The 25,336-nt window shown below is 37.2% G+C and overlaps 1 protein-coding gene across 5 annotated transcripts in view; it reads right to left on the bottom strand.

Annotated features, from left to right (window-relative positions):
* TNFRSF19 (TNF receptor superfamily member 19) overlaps positions 1-25,336 on the bottom strand; it is a 64,046-nt gene that overhangs the window by 28,347 nt on the left and 10,363 nt on the right. For 4 of the 5 annotated variants that reach the window (XM_005022576.6, XM_072032672.1, XM_027469238.3 and 1 more), the window contains 4 exons: positions 22,853-22,936; positions 21,395-21,505; positions 11,336-11,514; positions 8,125-8,210 (listed from right to left, as the gene is read on the bottom strand). In XM_005022576.6, coding sequence (XP_005022633.2) covers positions 8,125-8,210; positions 11,336-11,514; positions 21,395-21,505; positions 22,853-22,915 — 439 coding nt within the window. In that variant the 5' untranslated portion in view covers positions 22,916-22,936. Of the gene's footprint in view, positions 1-8,124; positions 8,211-11,335; positions 11,515-15,579; positions 15,728-21,394; positions 21,506-22,852; positions 22,937-25,336 lie in introns of those variants that run through there. The other variant, XM_038175174.2, reaches the window with a different exon arrangement.

Here is a 25,336-nt window from a genome sequence, read left to right on the forward strand (position 1 = left end):
TTGAACTTTTCCAGTTCAATAACTCTTACTTTAGAATGTATTCCTAATGCTCCCCTTAAACTTCCATCCTATCATTCATACACAAGTTTCTGGAAAACCATGAATTGCATCATACTTTCCTTCCTGTTGACCACATTTTTTCTTCTTAAGAAAAAAATAGATGGGGTAAGCTCCTTATGTGTTTTTTTCTTTTTTTTTTTTGATATGCATTCATTTTTGCTAATATTTACATACCCTTTACGCAGCCTTACTCATCTTTTTTTTTTCCCCCTAAACTTCTGATGAATATTACTAACAGACCTACTTACTATGATCAGTCTTACTGCATCCGGTAGGACAAAGGTAGTGAGAAGCAGAACAGGGGACTGCCCATTATTTGAGATTAAAGAGCAGAATAATTGAAATAGAAAGTCTGACCCAGTCACCTGTACTTCACACAAGCAGGAAGCAGGGAAGAAAGCTGGGCTGATTAGTCAGAAAAATCATTTAAATGGAAATTAATCATTCACTAACTTGCAGCTTTACTTTAAGAATCCAATTGAATCTCTTAACTTTATTTGAACTAATTTCCATTCAAGAAAAGAACAGTGTTATTGGTAAACTTTCATTAGCATATCCAAGCAGCAAAGATAAGTCATAAGTTCTTAGAACAACTGAGCTATATTTGGACCATTCATTTGATAAAAGCTTGTAACTAGGATCACAGAAAAGACAGATCCTGCAATGCTAAGCATTGCACTGTCCATGCTGCATATACAATGCTGGGAACCTACTTACAATATAAGAAGTGATTACACATTCAGTCAATGCAATAAGGAAAGAATCCTGGACTTTTTGAGGCTTGAGAGTTATATTCTGAACTCAAAGTTACAGAGAAAAGGATTTCCAGCATAGAAAAATATTACAACCTGATTTGCCAAGTTTGGCATCAGAATACACAGTAGATCAGATGGTCTTGAGATGGGTGAGAGACTTTTCTGTTTGTAGATCCTGATAGCTTCAGTGCCATCAGGGCACAAAACTGCTCAATGCAGCAAAAATTTTTGGATGACTACTGAGGAGTACAGAGAACAACATGGGTACCTCCTTAAACTCCGATTCCATTGTGTCTTTGATGGACTATGATACAGATTGAGATCTGTCTCTTCCAATTAGGCCCCTATTAAGAGCACCCTAAATTCCATCCTAAATAAAATTTCACATGTGAAAAGAAATTTAAGTCAGGCTTGAGGTAGCAAGCACTAAAATAAAATAAATTAAATAAGTGACTGACTACTATCAAGCCAGATAGCAAGAGCTTCAATGAAAATCAGAAAATTTCAAACACTTATTAGAACTGCTGAAATTCTTCAGGTCACTGTCCTACCATATAGAGCTCTCATAACAGCAGAAATGATGTATTAAATACATCTGTTCTACTGAAGTTACTAACTAGTATGGGAAATAAGTCATCAGAACAGCTTTCACACCTACAGCTTTACAGCACTGAGCTGTATTACAGCTGATTGGAAGTCCTTCTGATAAAACAGGTTTTCCTTTGTAAAGACAGAACTGCATGGAACAAAATGTTCAAGGGTAGTGTGCAAGAAAGTGGACAAAAGTCAAACAGCTTAGACTGTCTGGAAATGTGGGCTTTCAAGTTCTGATTCCTTGGTAAACTCTCTGCCTAGCTACACAGAAATTCTGCTGTATTTGGGAGTTGTAGTTCCTTGACAGGGTTTCCTAAATCCTCCAGCTTATCACAGGAATCCACAAATCCAGGCTGGTATCACTTTGCAAAGCAACATGGGATGCTTTCTTAGGTATTTAAAAAATGCAATGTCATTTCAGTGTTTTCACATAAATTTTTTTTCTATGGGAAATTCTTTTTTTCCCATGAAAATTCTCCTCACCTTTTTTAATTCCTCCTCCCCCCTCAAGGAGTAGATGGTGGATATAAGTGAGGGAAACTTCTATTTCTGTCCAGGTGTCTGTCTATTACCTGTAGTACCTGCTTAGTGATAAATATCTACACAGTGAAGTACTTCTATAGATAGAGGCACAGAAATGAAAGGTACAAACAACATAAGTTACCAAAAATAGGCTGGGAATGTATATGCAAAAAAAAAAAAAAAAAGCTATTATCTGATCTAGGCAAGGAGAAAGTTTTGGAAAGTGATAAAATCATGATATGAACCTACATTTTCCCCTCCATTAACTGTTTCAGAACTACTGTAACTGATTTTGGTGGCAATGCCTCTGTTACTAGAAGGCAAAATCTGCCTCCTCTTGGTTTACAGCTTGTTGTTTCGGGAGGAACACCCAGTGTGCAAAGCAAACTGAAGATAGGAAAAGGAGCTGTTTGACTAAGTTGTATGATGTGAATCTTTCCCCAGTGGGTCAGAACCGTTGCAAAAATTAATGCCAAGAAAATTAAAGCATTTAGGCTCTCTAGGTTAACTCCCTTTGATCAATGATGAGTGAAAGAAATAACACTGTAATAAAACTTTATAAGACATGAAGAGCAATTCTCATCTTTCTGAAACACCTAGTCAAATTTGTTTCAGACTTCCTGAAGATAAGTCACCCTACCATCAGGTCACATATGGAAAATATCAGACGGACTTGTTACATTTTTACAAAAGTATACAATTCAGTTATGAGATAATGGAAAGCTAATGTCTCTGTAATAAAAGAGTACTGATATTTATAAGCTAGTGATGCTATTAGCTTTACTTAAATTAGCTGTCAGTCCTTATGACTTTTGTGAAAGGCTTATACAACATTCCAGCTGCTTTCTATCTATCACAGTGTCCAACACGGACAAGAGGATTATGAGGAGATGCTATATGTCACCCCAAAACCACTGAAATACAATGGACATACATGTTGAAATAGAACCAAATAATTAAGATTGGTTTTACTTGTTACATACTTTCAGATGCTGATTTCCTACCATGCACATGATAATGCCCACCTCCAAAAGCTGCTTTGCATTAGTAAAATAAAGTTCACTATATAAAGCAACCAAACAAGAGTTAAAGAAAAACTTAATAGTTGGCAAAATGTTATCTGGAGTCCCACACCTTTCAAATCACAGTATTCTGTAAACATAGAAAAGAACGATATGACAAAATGAAAATTCCACTACGTAAATAGAAGAGCTAGCGTGGAATTGAATGTCATCCAAAAGTTACTCAAGATAAAATGCTATATTTATGTTATTTCTTTAACATAAGAAAAATTCCCACTGTCTCTACTTCCCTGGATTTTTTTTTAACCACTAGCAAAAGCATTTTATAGAATAAATACATACATGTAGCCAGCAAGCTTCCAGCTACTCCCATTAATTTATCATGCATTTTGCCACCCTACAATATTCTCCTGCAGAATGTAACTTCTAACTTTCTGTCTTCTGTGCTGAGCTACTTTGCTCTGAAGTAGTCCTAGTACATCCCAAAGATCCATTACATCCATGTGAAAGTTTACAGAATCACAGATCCTAATCTTGTAAATTCAAGTAAGATTTATACCAAATCTTACTTTTATTATATTAGCTATGTTTAACACCAGGAAGAAGGAAATGCTATCCGATTTTATCCCTTAAATAGTATCTTTCATTATTGAAACAATGAAAGAGTGGGATTCAGCTGCAGTTTGGACACCTATGATTAATTCTCAGAAGAGATTATTCTGTAATCTCAGGAAAAAAAATGAAAAAATCTGTAGGAGAAAACTGTGAAGGGAGCTTTTCAACCTTAGTGGAAGTGCTCAAAATGTTGTACAGGTCCTTAAAAAAAGAAAATTTAACGTAGATGAAATACAAGTGCCTAATATAAGAATGTAATGTTTTCACTACGATCTGCTATATGCATTGTCTCAATGACGCATGATCCTTACTTTTATTCTTCATCTTAATAAAACTTTTTTTTTCAAGTTTGAAATTGCTATTGGAGATATTCTTTATATTTGAATCTACTATCACTGAAATCAATATCACAAGACGCGGCTCATGACAAAAATAGTAGCATATTTTTATCTGAGTACAGGATTATTTCAAACGCACATGATGTTACCATCAAACTGCAGATATTTCCACTGCTGTGATTTATTCAACAAAACATTTCTGCTTCATTGAAGCAAAGAATGCATTTATTTCCTGGAACATGTAGAGGCGAGCTTCTCAAGCTCCACGTGGAATGGTATCCCGCCCCCGCTCCTGCTAACCCAAGCTCACCAGTGCTCCTTGTTTTATGCCATGAAGAATAGCAGAAGAAATCCTGAAAAACTGAGTAAGAACTGACTTAGGTTGGACATACTTTTTATATCAGAGGCACAAGAAGGAAACGCACAGGCAGTGGAAGCAGGGACGTGTGGCCTGGGAAGAGCACAGGGATGCTGTCCGGGTGTGCAGGGATGGGGTCAGGAAAGCCCAGGGACAGACTGAACCGAACTTGGCATGGGATGCAAACAACGAGAACGTATTCTACAAGTACGTTGCTCAGAAAAGAAAAGCCAACAGAGTTCACCCCCCTCTGACAGACGAGAAGGGAGAACTGGTAAGGACAGATGTGGAGAAGGCTGAGGTACTGAACAGGTTCTTTGCCTCAGTCTTCACTGCCAATCAGGCTTTCTATGTCTCTCAAGTTCCTGAACCTCTAGGTGGTGGCTGGGGGAGCAAAGTCCCTCCCACTGTAAGCAAAGAGCAGGTCTGAGACCACCTGGAACTCAACAGGTACAAGTCTGTGGGGCCCGATGCCGTGCATCCCAGGGTCCTGAGGGAACTGTCTGATGGAGCTGCCAAGCCTCTCCCCATCATAGTTGAAAAGCCCTGGCAGTCAGGTGAAGTCCCTGGTGACTGGAAAAAGGGAAACAGCACTTCCAGTTTTTAAAAGGGTAGAAATGAGAACCCAAGGGAACTACAGATTGGTGAGCCCCACCTCTGTGCCTCAAAGGGTCACAGAACAGATCCTTCTGGAAGCAATGTCAAGGGAACATGCAGGACAAGGAGGTGATCTGACACAGCCAGCATGGCTTCACCAAGGGCAAATGGTGCCTGGCCAATCTAGAGGCCTTCTGTGATGGAGTGACTGCATCCATCAACAAGGGAAGACTGACCAGTGTCACCTACCTGGACTTCTGCAAGGCCTTTGACACTGTCCCACATGACATCCTGATCTCCAGACTGGAGAGAGATGGACTTGATGGGTGGACCATTCAGTGGATAAGGAATTGGCTTGAAGGTCACACCCAGAGAGTTGTGGTCAATGGCTCTATGTCCAGGTGGAGGCTGGTAATGAGTGGCGTCCTTCAGGGGTCTGTCCTGGGACCAATGCTGTTTAGTGTCTTTATTAGTGACAGACAGTGGGATTGAGTGCACCCTCAGCAAGTTTGCAGATGACACCAAGCTGAGTGGTGCAGTTGATAACACCAAAGGAAGGGATGCCATCCAGAGGGACCTGGCTTGAGAAGTGGGCCTGTGTGAACCTAAAGAGGTTCAACAAGTTCAAATGCAAGGTGCTGCACCTGGGTCAGGACAATTCCAGATATGAGCACAGACTGGGTGAGAGCAGCCCTGTGGAGAAGGACTTGAGGGCCCAACACGAGCCAGCAGTGCGTGCCTGCAGCCCAGAAGGCCAACTGCGTCCTGGGCTGCACCAACAGAGGGGTGGGCAGCAGGTGGAGGGAGGGGATTGTGCCCCTCTGCTCTGCCCTGGTGAGGCCCCACCTGGAGTGCTGCGTCCAGGGCTGGGGCCCCAGCACCAGAAGGATGTGGGGCTGTTACAGTGGATCTAGAGGAGGGCCATGAGGTCAGAGGGCTGGAGCACCTCTCCCGTGAAGAAAGGCTGAGAAAGCTGGGGATGTTCAGCCTGGATAAGAGAAGGATCCTAGGAGACCTCATTGCATCCTTTAAAGGGGGCTTATAAAAAGATGGATAGAGCTTTTTCTCAGACAGATACTGATAGGACAAAGGGGAATGGTTTTAAACTAAAATGACTAGATGTTAGGAGGAAATGCTTCACTCAGAGGGTGGTGAGGAACAGGTTGCCGAGAGAAGCTGTGGATGCCTCATCCCTGGAGCTGTTCAAGGCCACTCTGGACAAGGCCCTGGGCAGCCTGATCTAGTGGTTTGTTTTGAACTGAACAAAACAACAGGAAACACTTGTAGGAGTAGTTGACAGAGCCAAGTTAAGATGATTAAAATTAAAACAATGCAATCATCTGCCATCCTCTTATGACTAAAAGGGAGGAGGAGGGGGATACACAGAGGGTATGGCTCATTATGTTTTTTTTGCCTATTCACTACTACAGATTAGCTGAAAACATAATGCTTGCTCAAAGCAAGTAATATCTTTGGAAAATCTTCTGCTCCTTACTGCAGCCTTTCATACATCTCTCCTTCAGTTTGCCAGCACATGTGTTTTAGGTTTAACAAACTTATTAGATTTAAAAATAACTTTAAGAAGGTAGTGAAGGTAGGTTTTTTTTTTTTTTTTAATATTATTAAATATTCAGTCTAGTTTACTGAGCAATTTCATGAACAGTTTCAGAGTAATCAGTGGGACAGCACAACACTGGCCTGAACAGGCAGGAGGGAGAACTCTGCAAGCCTGAATCGCGCTGAGAAAAGAAAGCATCAAACCACATCTACATCACTGTTTCTCTGCTGCGCAGACACCAGTTTTGGACAAACTATACTGCCTAGATTTCAGAAGTTACACCTGTGATTGACTGGGTTTTCACTCTACTTCCCAGTTCAAAATTACTCCTTTTCTGTCATTCAGCTGAAACTTAATGTCTACTGCTGAGCAAAACATCTTCGGTTTAGAAAGGAAATATAAATAGTAATTTAAAAACATGCTTTCATTTCTAATCTAATGTTTAGAAGCTACCCCATGTATGGGATTGGTATTTACAGTTTATTTACCTGAACTAAGCAAATTAAAGTATAACTATCACTGTGTATTTAAATTTCTGACATCCCAAAATACACATAAGTCATTGCCTCCCCTTTAAAGTTTACACAAAGGTGATAGCAATTCTCCTGGCCTCTAATACTCTTTACTTGCTCATTATAGAACCCTTTCAACTTTGCCTTTAGCAACTCACAAACTCATTTTTTCATGAGTAAATATTTAAACCAGATCTGTTTTAAAACGTCTGCAGAAAGAAAGAAGATAAAAGCAAGTACTCAGATTTATAGCTAGCTGGGTAATAATCAACTGCTCCTAGTGCTGAAAGGACTTCATCCATGCCTCAGATTTAACACAAACCTTTAGTGCAGGCAGGGGGCTGCGAGCCTTTGTGTTCTTTTGGTAATGTTCTTAAGCAAATAAAAATTTGCCACACACCTCACAGGACAATTAATTCATTGAAACAGGACATTTAAGTTTTTCCTTTTAATGTGTAATGACAAATATTAGTGCAGCTAACTCGTATTTCTGTTTCACAGTGGAAAGAAAGAAGGATAAGAAAGGTAGAAAATTAGAACTTCGCCTGCTGATAATTCAGAGCTTGCCCCATACACCTAATGGCTTGTCTTTATTTAACCTCAGTTAATGTAATCTTAAATATTTTAACTATCAAAATATATTAATTACCAAAATAAACAACACCTTCGGTGTTAAGTGGGAAAAACTTACTTTCACACACTTATTTTTACTTCCTTGTAGAAGCATGCTTTCTGTTTAGTCTTGAAACAGAGGTATTTCCCCCATTTGGTGGGGGATGTTAAGTAAAGCTCTCATAAACAGGTTTTAGTTCATTTACCGACCACTCTAGGAATAACTTCTGAGGCTGCTCTGAGGAAGGCAAATACATTTGCCTTTCTTTTTGTGCTAGCACAAAACAGAAATTAAAATTAACATGAGGGCATCAGGACTGGACTCAATCAAGTGGTATGACAGGTTTATCATCAGGTGACAGGTCATATAAAGGGAACCTTCTAATAACCATGCTACACTTGCTTAAATGTATTCACAAAATGATTTACTAACAAGAAAACAAACTGTTAAAAGAATCATTCACTAACACGACTAATTTTTGCCAAGCTCTCACACTCTCACATTAAAAGAGAAAACATTCTAAAGCAAAAAAAAAAAAAAAAAGTTAATTCATCTCCAACAAGAGGTGAGAAACACTTACAGTGAGGTTCATAGGGAGGAGGGGGATCGCCACAAGGAACACACTCCATATCTTGAAAGCCTCCAAGCTTGGTCTTCCTATAAAAGCTAGAAGACAAAGGAATAATTCATAAAGACAAAAATGTATTTTTCCTCCAAAAAATAACCATGTGCTTGAACATTATGTCAAAGTACCCTATAATCGCAAACTTCTGACAGGCTGTGTCCTGATGCAATAACAGAAAATACAAGTACTATGTAAAGTAGGTATTAATTACTAAGTACAGAAATAAAATTCTAAATCTGTTAGTCAACATTCATAACGACTCTAATCTTACATTCAAAACTCTCCCTAACCAAACAAGATCTGTTGGTGGTGATAACTACCTTGACATAATACAATGAATCAGCCAGTGCTTTCTAGTCAAGATCCCTAATATCCTCCACTTCAGAGAAGGGAAAAATAATCACTCTAACTGGTTAATTAATGTACTCATACAGGAGGTTATAAAAAAAAAAATAAAGTTTTACCATGCTGTGTAACAAAATCTTTAGAAAAAAATGATTTTGATCTATTCAGCGGATTACAAAACAGTAAAATGCCTTTTTGGAATTACATTTTAACAAACCAACTATCCTTCTCTGGCTCCTCCTTCTCCACCACGAAGACCTTTACCACCAACCAAAATCACACTGTGTATGCAAAATCACAGCATGCATGCAAATTAAGGAAGTCACCACATGAGTCTCAATCTACATTATCCAATACTCCACGTTGTTTTCATATTCTCACTTGCTATCTAGAATTTATGAAGTTCACACTGAAGTCTTTCAAGGTATGAAAAAATTGCTTTTGGAAGCAGAAGTATCAGTCAGATGATTCATAAAAATAGCAGCAATGGAAGGCTACAGGTAAACAGTAGAATAAAACTCTAAAGCAATGAAACCCACCAGCTACTCATTCCTAAACAAATTAATGCAAAAATGATGTTAAAATCCCTAAGGACAGATCCCTCATATCCAAGGACAGATTTTATTCCAAAGACCCTTCAAGAACGTTACTACTGAGGTTATGTTTGAAGCTTTTTGACTTCAGTGACAGGAAGAAGGCTGCACACATAAACCAAGCATTAAGAGTAGCATCAAATGAAAAAGAATTTTCTGACATTCTTTAGAGTCTTATATCTTAAGTTTGTATTAGAGTATGACATCAAAGAACTTATCTAAAATACCTTCCTAATCAAGTAGGTCTGGCATTTGCTCAACTAGTCATTAGTACTAAGATAGGATCAGCTGTGGTCTGTTCAAGTAGAATATGTGAATTACATGTTTTCTGTAGTGGCACATTAAGTAAAATGTACTAACTCTACTTGCATTAAATTTTTAATACTGCAACTGCCAGCATATAGCAGCATTTGACTGCTAAAATATGAAGACTGTACCAGCTAAAGTAAGCAATTTCCCAATTGCCCAAGAAATTCATTCCAACAACATGACTAGAAACAGCTTCACAGACTGTAAGATTGAAGGGCCCACTATGATCATTCACTCTGAATGAAATGTGTTAATAATTGTTTGTAGCTGACATGGTCACTGCATCATTTTGAAGCTGATAAACAGGAAATAGCACATTGGAAAGACGATGCAAAACAGATATAACTACGATTGCTGAGAGACGAAGCATTAGCTAAACTATTTTGTTTGGCTAGGTACATATTCCATTCTCTTCCGCAGCATCTTAGCTGATGGCCAGGTGTGAGTGGTGCCATGTTCTACAGTTTTGCTCACGATAAGGTCCAGACTAGATGATCTGTGACTCCCCTACCCACGTTTCCAACTTTTCTGCCAGTAAAAGCAGGTTATGTCAACAGCTGTCAGCTCAACATATACATAGACCAGAATATTGAGAAGCACACCCAGGTCCCACCATTAGATTTATCCCAAATTCATGTTTTATTCTGGCTTCCTTTTTCCTTCCTTTCTTGCGTTGCAAAAATATAGTTTATATTTACACAACAAAGTTCTTTTGTTTAGCTATCAACTAAGCCCTAAAATACATATTAATTACGTTCTTATTGCATGTTAATTTATCACGTGTCTTTACACAGTATCAGACACCATTGTCAGTAATATCTAATTCCTAGGGCTGTAGCCTTAAATTGACTTAAAAGCTAGTTACCAAAGTTTTACTAATTGTTTTTAAATGAAAAGACCCCACTTTTGGCTCAAGAGGAGAGAAGTAACTGTAGGAGCTTCAACAGTATTCAGGTAGTTGACAGCTGGTATTATAATAATTATAAAAATAAATAGCTGTGATACAGACACACACAGAGAGAGAGAGAGAGAGAGAGAGAGGAGATAAATGCATGAACTCTTAAGCATTTCTGAAATAAATACTGCGGAATTATAAAGGCTGTTACAATTTCAAATCTGTTCTCACAATCTACACTTTTCAACTATACTACCAACCCATAGTTCAAAAAAGGCATCAGAAATATCTTTTAACAAAGTCACGGCAGGTATTTATAATCGTGGAACTTGACATAATGCAAAGAATTTTTGAGATCTTACAACTTAATACTACAAATGGAGAAGATTAGAAACAGAAACCTGGGATGACTGGATCAAACAAACTAAACACAGATTTTGATTTATAACACAGCAGTTTCAGTGAGTCTCCACACTGTTATAATTTGTTCCAAAACATTTCCTCCAGATCCCTTATTTTCAGCCAGGATTGTGCTCTATGAATTTACCAAAATGGTGACAGAAATTCAGGAACATGAACCAGTCATGACTTTTAACCTAAAAATATATGTGTATGAGAATTATTATGCACTGATGCAAGGAGACAGAAAAGAGCAAGCAAGTAATGGAATCAGTCTTCAAGAAGGTAACTGTGTATGTTATAATGAACTAAGCATTTTGAAACAATGAAATAACTCACAAGTAACACTCAATATTTGGTTTTACTCAGGTATTGTATAGATAATTCTCTAATAGGTAGGTAGTTATCTGACTATTTGGATAGATGGGATACTTAAGATAGTAATTCCGCAATTGGTTGCTCAGATGATATAGGAAATTACTGGCAAAACCAAGATTAGAACACGATACCTTCTTTCAGACATAAGGGACCTATCCAAACATTCACCTGGAAAACACCACCAACCAAATGTTAGTGTAAGTTAGTTTTGAATTTGTTCAAGTCTCATCTCCAGAAATGGCCTTACCCGGGTAAACAGTCTCCGCATAGTGCATTGCTGGTGGCAGAACAGTTGGCCTTCTGAAACCGGTTAACTAGCGCACAATCCAGACAAGGCTTGCACTTCTGAAAGCCCCAGTCTTCCTTGAATCTGTTTGGCCTGCATGTCATGCACTGTGCATCCTCCCCATATCCAAAGCCGCATTCCTGTAGGGATTAACAAGCAACAGCAAGCTATTCAGTCACTGAGAGCGCGAACAAGAAGAGAATGCTGGGATAAAATGAAGACCTAGCGTAATTATTACTGAGAGTAGGTCTTTCTAGAGACAAAAGCCATCCTTTCAGCAAGTTCAAATGTGTCTTCCACTGCTAATAATCTCCCTTACTTCTATAAGTAATACTTAGTCATCCACTTTATTCAAGAAACCACTGTGTATTTGAATGATAAAGGGCTTCGAGGACTCCCACAGTTTCATTATTACTAGCTTATGGTAGAATTATTGAGCTGTCTGTTTTTTAATTAGGTCAGTCATGTGAAAGTGCAGAAACTGGGACAAGTGAAGTATAAAGGCACTTACTCAGTTACAAATACAGCAAAGAAGCACTTTGATATTAAGGTTCATAGCTAAGGTGAATAAAGTTAATTGCCAAATAGAGTGTACTGATCTTCAAAGGCTTAGAATTTCTGTTACCAAATAAAACAGAGATGGTTAATGACCATCCACTGGGCATGAGATGTTGCTGAGCCACTAGGAATTTCAGAAAATCAAGCCGCTTCAGTTCTAACAGCTCTTAACCTGTTGGCAAAGTGTAATAGCTCTAGGAATCAGAGGGATGCATGCTATTTTACTATAGAAGTAATATTGTTATGGTTGGTTATTTATCCCTAGATTTAATTATTTTAAAGAAATTCTTTCCATTCATTTGCAAAAGGGCACCTAGTACAACTGACAGGCTGCAAAGATACCACTGTATCCAACAGTCCCCAGGAGTTTGAGGGATTGGATTCTGCAAACTGATTATCAAGAGCTATCAATTAATTTAATTTTTGTCACTTTTCTTTTTTTAGAAAGAGATATCAGGTTACTAGGAGCTGTTACATACTTTTCTCATTCGAATACCCTATTAATTTTTAGCCGTACTTAAACTGGAGGCATTAGGGACACATCACATCATGTTAACAGGAATCTGTCAAGTTGCTGGGAAGGCCTTCTTGGGAAGGGAGTAGGTGGGAAAGACAACACAAGGACCTCTTTCTACCACATGCTGATATAGTGTAAGTACAGGGTGTCTTCCCAAGGGAAAATCTGCAAGAATTCTTCAACTGGGGCAACTTAAAAGGTTTACACCAGCTTCCTTCACAACACATCCAAGTTCCATGCATGCAAATATTTTTTTCCCCCCTCAAAATCACCCACCTAAGCAAACCTGCTGTAAAAGGTTTTGTTTGTACTTGACAAATGTTTTCTGGATTCTCTAAGGCATTGCCTTGAGAAACCATCTATGAAACAAGCTGTGCTGGATTCAGCCAATATGCTTTTAGTGCCTCAGATATATGATAAAGTATCAGAAATAAGCAACTTCTTGAGATGCATTTTACTAGACAAACTAAGAATTTGCTATTTTTTTATGTTAGAAAATATATATTTACTATCCTCTGAAGGAGAATAAATACTCAAGTACACAGATAATTAGCAATTCTAAGAAAACAACTGCAAATAGACATTAAAAAGTCATAGAATCATAGAATATCCTGAGTTGGAAGGGACCCTTAAGGATCATCAAGTCCAACTCTCCTGTTCCTTCATCTCTAGACCCATGAACTGAATAGCACATATTGGAGCAAAACTTAGAAATAAATTTTAACTTGTAGCGTTTTTTTTTAAGCTGAAATGTAATTTCTTGCTATTGACTATTATTCATATTAAGAAGGAAACCAACAAGTCCCTGCAGTTAGTGAACAAGAAAAGCATATTAAACTTTTATATACTGTGCTGTGTGCTCCTCCTGGGAGATAACTGCCCCTAATAAAGCTGGTATGCAAATGGCAACACAAATACTTCAAATTATTTTTAATTGACATCAGCCACTCAGCATTTTCCTACCGTATTATTCCAATCTTCCTGGTTTCTGTTAGGAACCAATGTCAAAACAACGGTGTGGTTCTAGCAGTTCTATTTTATGTTGTCTAAAAATGTCTTATGCTGTTGTTCAGTTTTACACAATTTCATCCACATAATTGCAGGGCCTTACATGAAGGTTCATGCTTACCACTAAAGACTGGAACCAGACTAACTTCTGTTATGCCTTTTTAAAAAAAAATTAAGTATATGAACTTTTTTATTGAATCTCATTATTCCTTACTTTTTTTTTTTTTTTTTTTAAAGTGGCTGCTCTATAAACTTTCATCCAAATAGTAATGTTATATGCTATGTAATATAGCTCAAACTTCGTGTATTTGGATCTTTTGATAAATCCCTTGGAAACAGTCCCTCCCAAGTCCTAGAAATTTTCAAATATAAGGCTTGAATTAACTTAATTATAAGTTTTCCTTTCCAGACTACCTTTGAAGTTTCTGATTAAAACCAAGCAAACACCAGGAAATAAAGTTAAATGCTTTTTAACTCATTCACCCAAACTACTCAAGCTTGAGTAAGCTGTTTCTAGCTCTAACAGATCTCCTTTGCTATAGCTGGATATATGGCCACATCTTAGTGGTCTTTTGTAATGCAGAGTGGTTTACTATTAAAGCAGTAAAATGGGGGATGCAATATAAAGAAGTCCTCTGCCCGAGGAATTTACCATCTCCAGCCTTGTCAAAGATAACACCCAGGTCTTTGCTGGGAATTCTGCAGATGTAATCCAAAAGAACTGTAACCTTATGTATGTGAGTTTTATCTTCACATAATATTTGAGGTAGTTAACTGTCTGGCAGGTGCAAATAAATATTTAAGCTTGTAAACCCAGCAGAACTTCAAACGGATCTGTACCCATAATTAACCGCATTCCCCAAATTGAAGGATATTATTTAGATGATGGATTCAAACCCTTTGAATTTTGGGGCTTTATAATTTAGTAGTCCAGCAAAGATAGAAACAATTGACTGTTCTTCTTTTATCAGTACATGTGCAAAACTGATGTGCATCAGTCTTCTTAGTGCTCTATTTACAAAGTTGTCAAGTTATACGGTGGATGATTTGGGAGCTGTTCAGTTCTCTCCTCATCCCTCCTACCGTCACACCCAGGTTTTGAAAAAAGTGCTGATCTCCTGTGGCACTTCACCTCAAGACTGCAGAAGAGAAACTTATAATCTCCATTAGCCAGATTTCAAAAAAATAAATAAGCAGTTTTCATGCCAGAAATAAGAGCAGGAAAATATAAACTATATATCTTTTTGTGAAGCATGCTCTGAAGAACACTTAGCCCATTCTTCCTATTTCCCTTTGCAATGCTACCATCATTGCTACCAGTAATATTAATGAAAAATTTCTCTTTCGAATGAAAAATTAATCTAGAAAATTGCAATAAAACTAAAAAAAACTCAAAATTCAAAGGCACTTCTATTATATGGATTATAACTGATGGATATGGATTATAATATATGGATTATATTATACAGCTTTCACTATCATAGTACCTTGATATCTCATTATCTCTAAAATGTGTATCCCCAGAACAACTTCGTTCAGAAGTAGGTTTTACTAAGGTAACAAGTGAGATTACTGCTCAAGGCCACCTAGGCATCTGTAGTAAACTAACTCAACTCAAAACTTGGTTTCAGGCTAAAAAAGATTAAATGCATACAATCCAAGCATTTCTTAAAATACTACATTGGCAGCTTTAAACATTTTCTTTCAGTATACACTGCCCAGACACTGACTCAGAAGGAACAGAATCACAGCAGACTGACTATAAAGGGTAATGGAACTAAGTGGTATGTTTTTTCCTTAAAAGTTGAATGCAGCATAGAAAGTAAATTAACAGTAAATTAGATTTGAAACATTCTTTCAACTAAAATAACCTCTAATTTCATTTAAAAATTCTTTCAGGCATCATTAAGATTGCAATCTGTCAGTACTTTATACAGTTTGTTTCTAGTTCCACTGATTATTCTCAACCTACAAGAGTCCTTAGACTGCACAGTACTGAGGAGCTCCACTTAGACCATCATGATTACACAAATACTTGGATATTCTCACAAAAAAAACATTCCAGTTAAGACACTTTTCATGGCCTTGTTAAATAGTGCACACTTTTGGCTTCTAGAAGTACCTTAGGGCTGCCGATATGCCTCATCTAGACTCCAGTAATCAGCTGTGTCTGTCAACAGAAGTCACAGAGCAGGACAGGCTGCAACAGCGTGCTGCAAATGCAAGATCTGGCTCCTGTGGCAAAGTGTCAGAAAAGTTTCATGCTCAGTAAGATTTGACATGCCTACTGCACGCAGCTGCTCCAGCTTCCAGCAGATTGACCCTGAAACACGTGTTAGCCTCCGCTGTGCTGAGATAAGGCAGGCTTCTTCACAAGGAGCCCTCTTGCTTTCAAGTTACAGTCACTGCTGAGCACAGCAGCAGCTGCTCTCAGTAACACCACTGGGACAATATCAGATACAGCACACTGCCATATTTTCTTTGTGAGGACTGTGACATTCATGAGTAGCTTCAAATAGTACCTTTCTGCTTAATTCATAATTCCTTTTCTGAGCTGTGAAGCAGGTATCCTTTACCTTCATCACATTTCTGGCACAAGGAAGCAACGTATGATGCAAAGAATCACCTCAAGGTGCCTCCATCCCCATAGGCAACAATCTCCTGGTGACAGTACTTATCATCATGCATGTGGTGACAATGCTGGCTTAAGGCATTCTCTCCCTTTCATCTCTTCTTTTTCTTCCTCGTCGTACACTGTCCTTCCTGATCTGTACTGACACAACTGATTATGAGGCTGGGCTGTATGATAATCTGATCATGAGACCGATCCGGGTTAAAAGTGATCGGTTCAATGATCTGTTTTCTAGTACACCTTAACAAGCTGCTGCGTTGGCACAACTGCATGGCCAGGCAATGCGCTGCAGAATGGACTTACTGCTGCCACAACTGTCAGTTCAGTGCTTCTGAACTACAGGCTCGGGTGTCATCTGCTGACAAAACAATCCAGAATTCCACTTGAAGTTCTGAGTTGCAACATAAGCTTGATGAAGCTGAGACACAGATTGCTTTTTCATATGAAAATTAAAAAATATAAATAAAAATCATAAGAGCTACAAAGAGATTGAGAACATTTGTACAAACAAATTCTAGTGAAAAGACTGGAAGGACTCAAACCTCTCAGTTCCGTATGGGAAAGTTTTCAGGAACTGGTTGTGCCTTACAGCAGCCAAAACTACTCCAGTTTGTTTCTGTGCTAGATGTGACTTCCATAAATTTGAGTCATGTATAAGGTTTGATTTCTACAGAGACAAATTACTGGTAAGATAGGATGAAAAAGACTCTGGCAGTTTGAAGCCACTTAAAGAACAAAAGATATTCAACCACTTGTGTAACCGTATGAAGCTTTATTTTCTACTAAATGAATGAAAAATGAAATAATGCAAAGCCACATGAAGTGAATTAATACAATCATTTTAGCCTCCCTCTCCAGAAGAAAGTACCCTTATGAAAAAAAAAAACAAAAAAACACTCAAAAGCAAGATATTTCAGTGGTTTTAAGGCTTCATAAACATCCCACATTTCTAAGGAAAGAAAAGGATACATTGATTTTTAAAATCAACAAATAGAAGTAAACAGAATGAGGGGAAAAAAAGCTGATGTTTTCATTCTCTTCCCCAACAATGGTAAATAACTGGTACAGTAACAGCTTTCCCATGATTGTAATATGTTACAAGTACTTTATAAAAATACAATTAACCGAAGTGATCAATGGATTTTAGTTCTAAGTTATGGTAATTCCTGACGTGCTCCTGTTAGATCAGTTCTAACAGTCGATAGGCAGTCAGAAAGGAAAAGTTGAAGGTATGCTATTTTTTCTTATTTTAAGGAACAATTACTTTTAAAACATTCATTTGATTTATTTTTCAACTTTTAACCTAACTTTCAACTTTAACTTTTAACTTTGTAAACTTTTAACTAACACAATATAAGTGTGTCTGAAGTTGTTTATCTGTGCAGACAGGAGCGTCAATCCAACAGACTGAGCACTAGTTCGCAGCTAAAATTAAGCACTATTCAATAAAACTTTCCTGCAGTACAATGGACAAGCTGATTTCTGTAAGAGTGTCCTATGTAAAAAATTAAGACAACAGGATTTTGTTCTTCAAAAAGGGATTTTGAAATGCTTATATACCGTAACAAAAAGTAACTGGATTTAATAGTTGTAACAAGTGTATGTATACATACATATAAATGTAGACATGTATGTACATATACACTCATCGTGCACAAGAGTAATCTTGCCCTGCACACTTACCCATATTGTTATTGGAAATCTGTTACACCTGAGCATACCTGATGACCTGGAAACAGACTGGACAGCCATCCAGGACCTGACTTGATTAGGTTTTAACCATACCTTAAGTCACTTGTGCAGCTGGCATTACAAAACATTTACAAGTCCTGTGTTAGTTGTCACTGTACTTCCACTTAAGTGGAGGGACAACTATTGCCTGCTGACTTTACTAAGTTTTATAAATCCTTAATAAAAAAATCTGTGAAGTTTAAAAATAAAACAGACATCACAATTAGGTGATAAATCAGCCCATTAATATTGATTTCTCTAACATTACATTCTCAGTTTTACAAAGGCAGAAGTAAGGAAGTATGTGCATGTGTGTACCTAAGCAATAAACTGGTTGCTGATCAATTCTGCAGTAATGTATTTGTTAAGGCATGGCATCAATCTGGAACCTGTCAGTCAATCACTTAAAACACATTGGGAAAACAAAACTCAGATAAAAAACACACTGATAAGACTGTTTTACTATATACTTAGATGTATATTATGCTCACACAACAGTGTATCTACTTTTATCTGTAAGACTTTTAAATACCAGCAGTCAATATTTGAAAGGAGAACAGCAGACATTTTTGATAACTACCAAGAAACTGTTATTAAAGTCCAGCATAATTATACAATCACTTTCTCATATACCAAAACCCAAGCAAACACTCCCCCTACCCTGTGCTGCAAACTACTTCAAGTATATCATTAAACCCCTTTTCCCCTTTGCATTCTGACCTTTGACTTTAAATTGTTCTTTCGAGCTGCAGTTCAGCAAGGCTGAACTTCAGTAACAACCACAGGACAACATCTCTTGCTAAGATTCACTAAAAACTGTACATCTATTTCTAAAGGAAATTATGCTTCCATTCACATTTAGGTTTGAGCAAACCCTGTTTAATTATTTTAGTTATTATTGCAATGTGGTGGCAAAAAATAATAGTATGTGGAAGCTTGTTCATATCCAGGAGAAGTAATTGCTTACACATTGAAATCCAATTAAGCGTTCATGTTTTCAGAGAAACTAGTCCTAAGAATCAGAACTATCAGACTATAAACAAAAACAGTTACAATAAAAACATAATTTGAATAGTGTATTACTGCAAACTATAACCTTCCTATTATAGCACTTTACTTTTAATTAAAGAAAAGTTAAACAAGTAATTACTAAAGGTATTAGTTTCTGTGCTTCTTTTCAACATGGCATTTAGGTAAGTACACTGCATCAATGCTCATAGGACTACAGCTATAAAATGCCATATTTACAAATGTGCCTTTGAATTAACCCCCCATTCCCAACCTTTCATTCCTCAAATTCAAGACCAATCCAAAAACACCCACCCCAAGCCAGCAAGCATACAAACAAAAGCACAGCCATACCAATAGTCATCTTCAAACCACTACTTCAACAGTACTGTTTGTATGACTTCACCTTAACCAACACTGCCTAACACAGAAAGCAATCCTCACTGAAGTATGAAACTATTTCATTGAACACAAGCAACAAAGGGTGGAGAGATGGGAAAACATGTCACCGTTCAATAAGACAGCCACCCTCTGCTGATTAATAAGCATCATAATTTCAAGTAAATCTCTTCAAACCATGCACAAACCACAATACATTACTTCTGCTGTTTTCAGAGCTGAATATAGTAAGAAATGTAAAGAAAGCAAACTGAAATCTTCTTTTTCCCTGTTGTTTAAACAAGCACACACCAGATGTAGTGATGTTTCACGTTAAAAAACTCAAAAATAATATTCCAAATCCCCCTTAAATCTACATAGCAGTCTTGCCTACAAATGCAACCCTGAAAATTAAATTTCACTGCCTCTACATAATAACCTAAATTCTACTTTCATCACCCTTTTTACACCATCAGTGTGAGCACAAAACACAGCTTGCCCTTCTGCATGGAAATGAAGAGGTACTGCTTTATGACTTGTACTATCAGGCATAGATTAGCGCAATTATCTCTGGCTCCCAGTTTCATGCTCTAACAATTGGCAAGATGTAGGTATGGACACTTAAGCAAGAGTCTCATGCATGAGGTTGACAAGTCTGCTTACTTTTCACAATATCAGCTTGTGTCCTCTTTTTTACACCTCTAGAATGATACACGTGGTCACCCAAAACATCCAGCCTCCTCATGACTCATAGTTCATAGAATCATTCAAGATCATCTGGTCCAACCTTTAACCTAGTACTAAAGTCCACCACTAAACCATGCTATTGAGTTCCAAATCTACACATTTCTTGAAGACCTCCAGGGATGGTGATTCAATCACTTCCCTGGGCAGTCTGCTCCAATACTTCACAACCCTTTCAGTGAATAGATTTTTCCTGACCTAAACCTCCCGTGGTGCAACTTAAGGCCATTTCCTTTTATCTTGTCACTTGGCACCTGGGAGAAAAGACCAATCTCCACCTCGCTATAGCCTCCTTTAAGGTAATTGTAGAGAGCAATAAAGCCTCCTTTTCCCCAGGCTAAAATTAATTCTGTCCTCCTTCTCACCTCTCTCTTGTTCTCTCTTTCATTTCTTGTTTCAACTATGTCTTGTTTCCTATCCTTGCTTATACACAGCATCCACTTCTTCCACGTTGAAAGCACCTTAGATCTCCCTCATTACTTGCATTCAGACTTGTAATTTTGCTGGAAGTTTTTCCAAGCTAACATTCTAGACCTACTGAATCCCAGTCCATAACTTCAGTCACCATTCATCTCCATTGCTCCACTTCTGCACTCCTAAGAAAACTGCTAATTCCAAATTTCCACAGGGATTTTATTTGGGAAGAAATGTGGTTGTTCTAAAAGAAAAAAAATAGTTAAAACTCACTAACAAGCTTTCCTTCTCCACAACGTTAACAAAGACTTCTTAAGTGTTTTTTACATACTGCCTCATATTTTTCTGGCCTCACCCTTCTTAATAACTTAACACATACAGTGCAGACTAGACTTATGGCATTCAAAAGTTGTAAGATGAAGGAACCAAGCCTCACTTGAAACTAGCTTCCCAACACACCAAACTGCTGCAATCACAGACCTGCTGAAAACACAGATCACCTGTTTAAAGCAGGTCTCAGATCTCACTTGAATCCTATTTGGAGTTTACTTGCTCATGTGCTTATTTTTATTACATATGATTCTGTTAAGACAAGTTGCTGTATGGAAGACATTTAAGCATCATTTATACTGATGTTTTCACCTAGAATTCCTAAACAATTCTGAAAGTAGGTATTGTAAAAGCCAACCCTCTACATTTCAGAGTTCTGCACCAATCACCAGTTTGAAATTCGTGTTTCTTACTCTTGTCTACACAGTGACATTAATTAGTCTTAGTTTCCTGTATTGCTACAAAGGGGAAAAAATGCTAATCGCCTTTAGAAAAATAATTTTAAGTTCAGAGCCTAGATCCAGGTACTGCAATGGTACTGCCTACTATATTAATGGCATAATTTCTTAACTGAAGATTTCATATAAAAAGAATCAGAAAACATTATACTTGAAAAAATGAAGAAGGTTCAAAAGTTAAAACATACACACATGTAAATGCATTTATTGGAAACAAAGTCAAGAAAACATGATCTGCTTACCTTTGAAAGTTCCATTCCAGGTCCACATTGTTTGCAGAGGATACAGTTTCCAGTGTGGTCCCTAAACTCTTGCTCTCTGCAGTCTCCAGTCTCACAAGTTACTTTACTTAGCTAAAAGTAAAAAAAAAAAAAAAAAAAAAGTAAACTCACCAAGACATAATTAATCCCCAATTAACATATAACCTATACCAACTCTGAAAAATAAATTATGTTTCTTAAAAATAATTCTCTGCATCATCAAAAACTTTAAGCATGGCAATGAAAATTATTCATTTAACTCCAAATGTGGATATATATCCTGATTTTTAAAGGTCCTTTGTGATTTCCAACAATTTTATTAGTTTTAGAAGACCTACTTATATTTGGTACTTGTGGGAAGTTAGGTCACTTAGTTGTTTGAAAATGAGTTTAAGTTCCTTGCTTTACTCAACACTAAGAAAATCGCATATGGACATTTATTGAAGCTACAATTCACGTAACAGTAAAATACTGTCATGATGTTATATTGATGTGTCTCATTTGCGTTTTCTTTTTTAAAATGACGCTATCACAATTGAATATATTTAAATGAAAAGGTTTAAAATTATCTAAGTATTTAGAGATTTTCAAAGGTCAAACCTTTTGGTCACTTAATATTAATAATATTTGGAGTGGTTATCCTAAATTTCAGCATCACTATATTTTAATGGGCCAAATGAGAGAAAATTCAATTTTTGCCATCAAAGGCATTTAAGTACCTTATATTACCAAATCAGATACTAAGGACATGAGGAATGCTATAAACAGTAATACAAGCCATGAAAAGTCTCAGTATAACCAATGGTATCCTACCTACGAACATTAGAGAACTCTGACAGCTCTCTCAACAATATTTTAAATTGAATGTCCACAGGCTTGTATCACAGAGAGTGCTCTCCACAATTGCTTCTGAATTCATACTTTGTATATTTGTCTTTACAGAAAGATCAAAGCCTTTCTGATGGCAACAAAGGGTTAATTAGCCTTACTTCTAGAGCTTGTTTCTGCAGGTCAGAGTTGAAGCATACTTACAAGGCAATGTAACTGTGCACTACACTATGTTATATGGATAAACTGGACACTTCAAACTCCTAAACTATATATATACATAGCATATTGTACTAAGAGATTGTCATGGCAAATATCCACTGAAATGAAATATCACCTCCATAGCTCTATATTCACATTTTTTATCCTAGTCCAGTCCTTCTTTCATGAAGAGGCTCAGTCTTTTTTTCTTTTTAAATTGTGTGAGGAGCAGCAAGAAATGACAAAAAGCAGCTGACCAAGCTCACTTTTAAATTGAAAAATTATGTATCTAATTTTGTATATGGATTTAAGACTTTCAGACTTAGCAGCAATGTGTAAAAGAAAGGAAACCACTCTTGTCTGCTATAGTCGTTTTTTTCAACATTCATCTTGGAAAAAAAGATTACTTACCAAATATGCTAGTAAAATGATAAGCATCTTCAGTTTATCTTCTTGTAATGCTTTAGCTTCCATTTCTTACAATTAAACCTTTATCTATAAAAAAGAAAAAAAAACATAATTACATTACAATATTGTTTAAATAGTCACATGTACACAGCACACATCTAGCTTGTCTAAATATATAGATATGTTCACATCATCAAAATATTTCTGATAGATTCCTGGAAGCTAAGTAACTAACATAACTAGCATATAATTAATAAAATTATTATGCTTATATAATAAAAATGTCTTTTTTAGAAGACAAGCCAATACACATTAATATACATAGCCTTAGCTCTCCAAATTAAAAGACTGCTATCAGTCCGAATGAGAACTTCAGCCTTTGTAGATCTAACATCTGACATTGACCCCTAACGTATTTTCCATGCTTGTTAGATGCTGACTAAGTACAGGATCAAAAGACAAAATCATTGTCTTCAAATATGTCACTTATCAGGACGTAGCTGATCATGTCTGTGTTCCTTCACATAGCCAATCACATCCTGTAATGGGGAGCAGAATGGGCTCTGCAACACACTGGAGGCACACACAGGGTTTGTTTACATCCATTAAGCAAGCGATAGAAACTTCTTAAAATGTTATAAGTATCTTTTATGATCAGGTAGGCAGAGACTGTTACAGAAGACTTTTCAAACAGCAGAATCAGATCATACACTAGATCAGATTTTTGTCACCATATCAGAAAAAGAGCACAGAAAAATCCATAAATTCTCACTTAATTACTTTTTAAGAAGTGGTAACAAACAATGATAAAAAAAAAAGAAAGGGAATAATTTGAAACTGTCATATATCTGTTGCTATATTGCAACAAGAAGAAAAGAATAAGTAAATCCAGCCCATGTAAAATGCTATTTGAATTTGATACTAATTTGCCGATGTTATATGACAGTAATATTATATCATTCGTTTCAAGTAGATGATAAACATTATTTTTTATCATTACCAAAGCACTTTTGTCCTACTTCAAAACTTCAGGAATGATGTTTAATTACACTGCTTGAAAACATAAGATTAGTTATTTTTATTGCTTCAGAGTACAAGAGACTGACAGATGAAAGGATGGAACCTAAGATACAAGCAAAGAACAGAAGAATCACAGAATGGTTTGGGTTGGAAGGGACCTTAAAGCCCATCTGGTTCCAACCCCTGCCATGGGCAGGGACACCTCCCACCACACCAGGTTGCCCAAAGCCCCATCCAGCCTGGCCTTGAGCACCTCCAGGGATGGGGCATCCACAGCTTCTCCGGGCTGCCTGTGCCAGAGCCTCACCACCCTCTGAGGGAAGAATTTCTTCCTATTATAGTCCAAATTTACCTTTTTTTTAGTTTAAAGCCATTCCCCTTTGTTCTATCATCGTACCTACCCCCTGACAAAGAGTCCCTCCGCAGCTTTCCTATAGGTATTGGCAGGCCAGCTTCTAAGTGTTTTATGCTAGGGAGCTATAACAAGTACAATACACTTAAGTAAACATGACTTCACATTTCCCCACATGAACGCCTTTCATTCATTAGGATGAATTCTAATTGATAACAAAAAAGCATACTTCAGTGGCACTACTAATGTATTTTAAGAGTAAAAAATATTGTGAAGTGTTAAAAAATAAAGCCTACCAAGGAAGGCCAGAAGAGGCAGAGAGGTGTGTCAGGCAGCACTCTACAGGAAAGCCAAGATTACATTTTTATGGTTATTTCTCACTTAGTAATGGTAACGGTCTATGGGCCAATAACAATTATCAGATTATATGCACGTCAACATGGGTAAAAAGACATAGCACCAAGTAACACAAATACACACAGATACAGCATCCTATAGAGGCTGCTTTTTCAAGACTGAGGGAAAAACGAAGCAGAGAAATGTGAACTGGGAAGTCTCAGAAAGAATCCTAGATGGCTTAAATACAACAATTTAACCTAAGATGTGCCATAGAAAAAATGGAAAATGGGAAAAGAGTGCCAATAAACTTTAAAAGTTATTAGGTGCACAAAGATGGCATGGAGAAGCTGACATCGGTAATGCAGCTGGGAAAATTAGGTATAAAGGAACAGCAGCATAAAACAATTTCTAGTAATATTACAGACCGAACAGTGGACAGACAGTAAAAGTTCTGTTAAAGAAAGAGGTTTCAAGAAAAGTTTCTTATCTGTGTTTGGAAGGAACAAGATGGATAAAAACACAAATCGCACCATATATCTTCTGGCTGATCACTAACTGAGCATCTGCTAAGTAAAACCAGATCAGACCAAAGACAAATTGTGAGACTTTGCACCCCTGTGACCTTGAAAGAAAGTATCAGGAAGACCTTAATTACTGCAAAGAATGATGCTGAAACTGAAGAAACTCTTACTGACTTCTTGGTATCATATAATGGCCTCCAGTAGGAAAAAAGTGAATACTTTGTATGCCTTCTTAACTGCTACAGAAGGCAAAGC

This window comes from Anas platyrhynchos, chromosome 1, assembly GCF_047663525.1.
Source record: "Anas platyrhynchos isolate ZD024472 breed Pekin duck chromosome 1, IASCAAS_PekinDuck_T2T, whole genome shotgun sequence".
Lineage (NCBI taxonomy): Eukaryota > Metazoa > Chordata > Aves > Anseriformes > Anatidae > Anas > Anas platyrhynchos.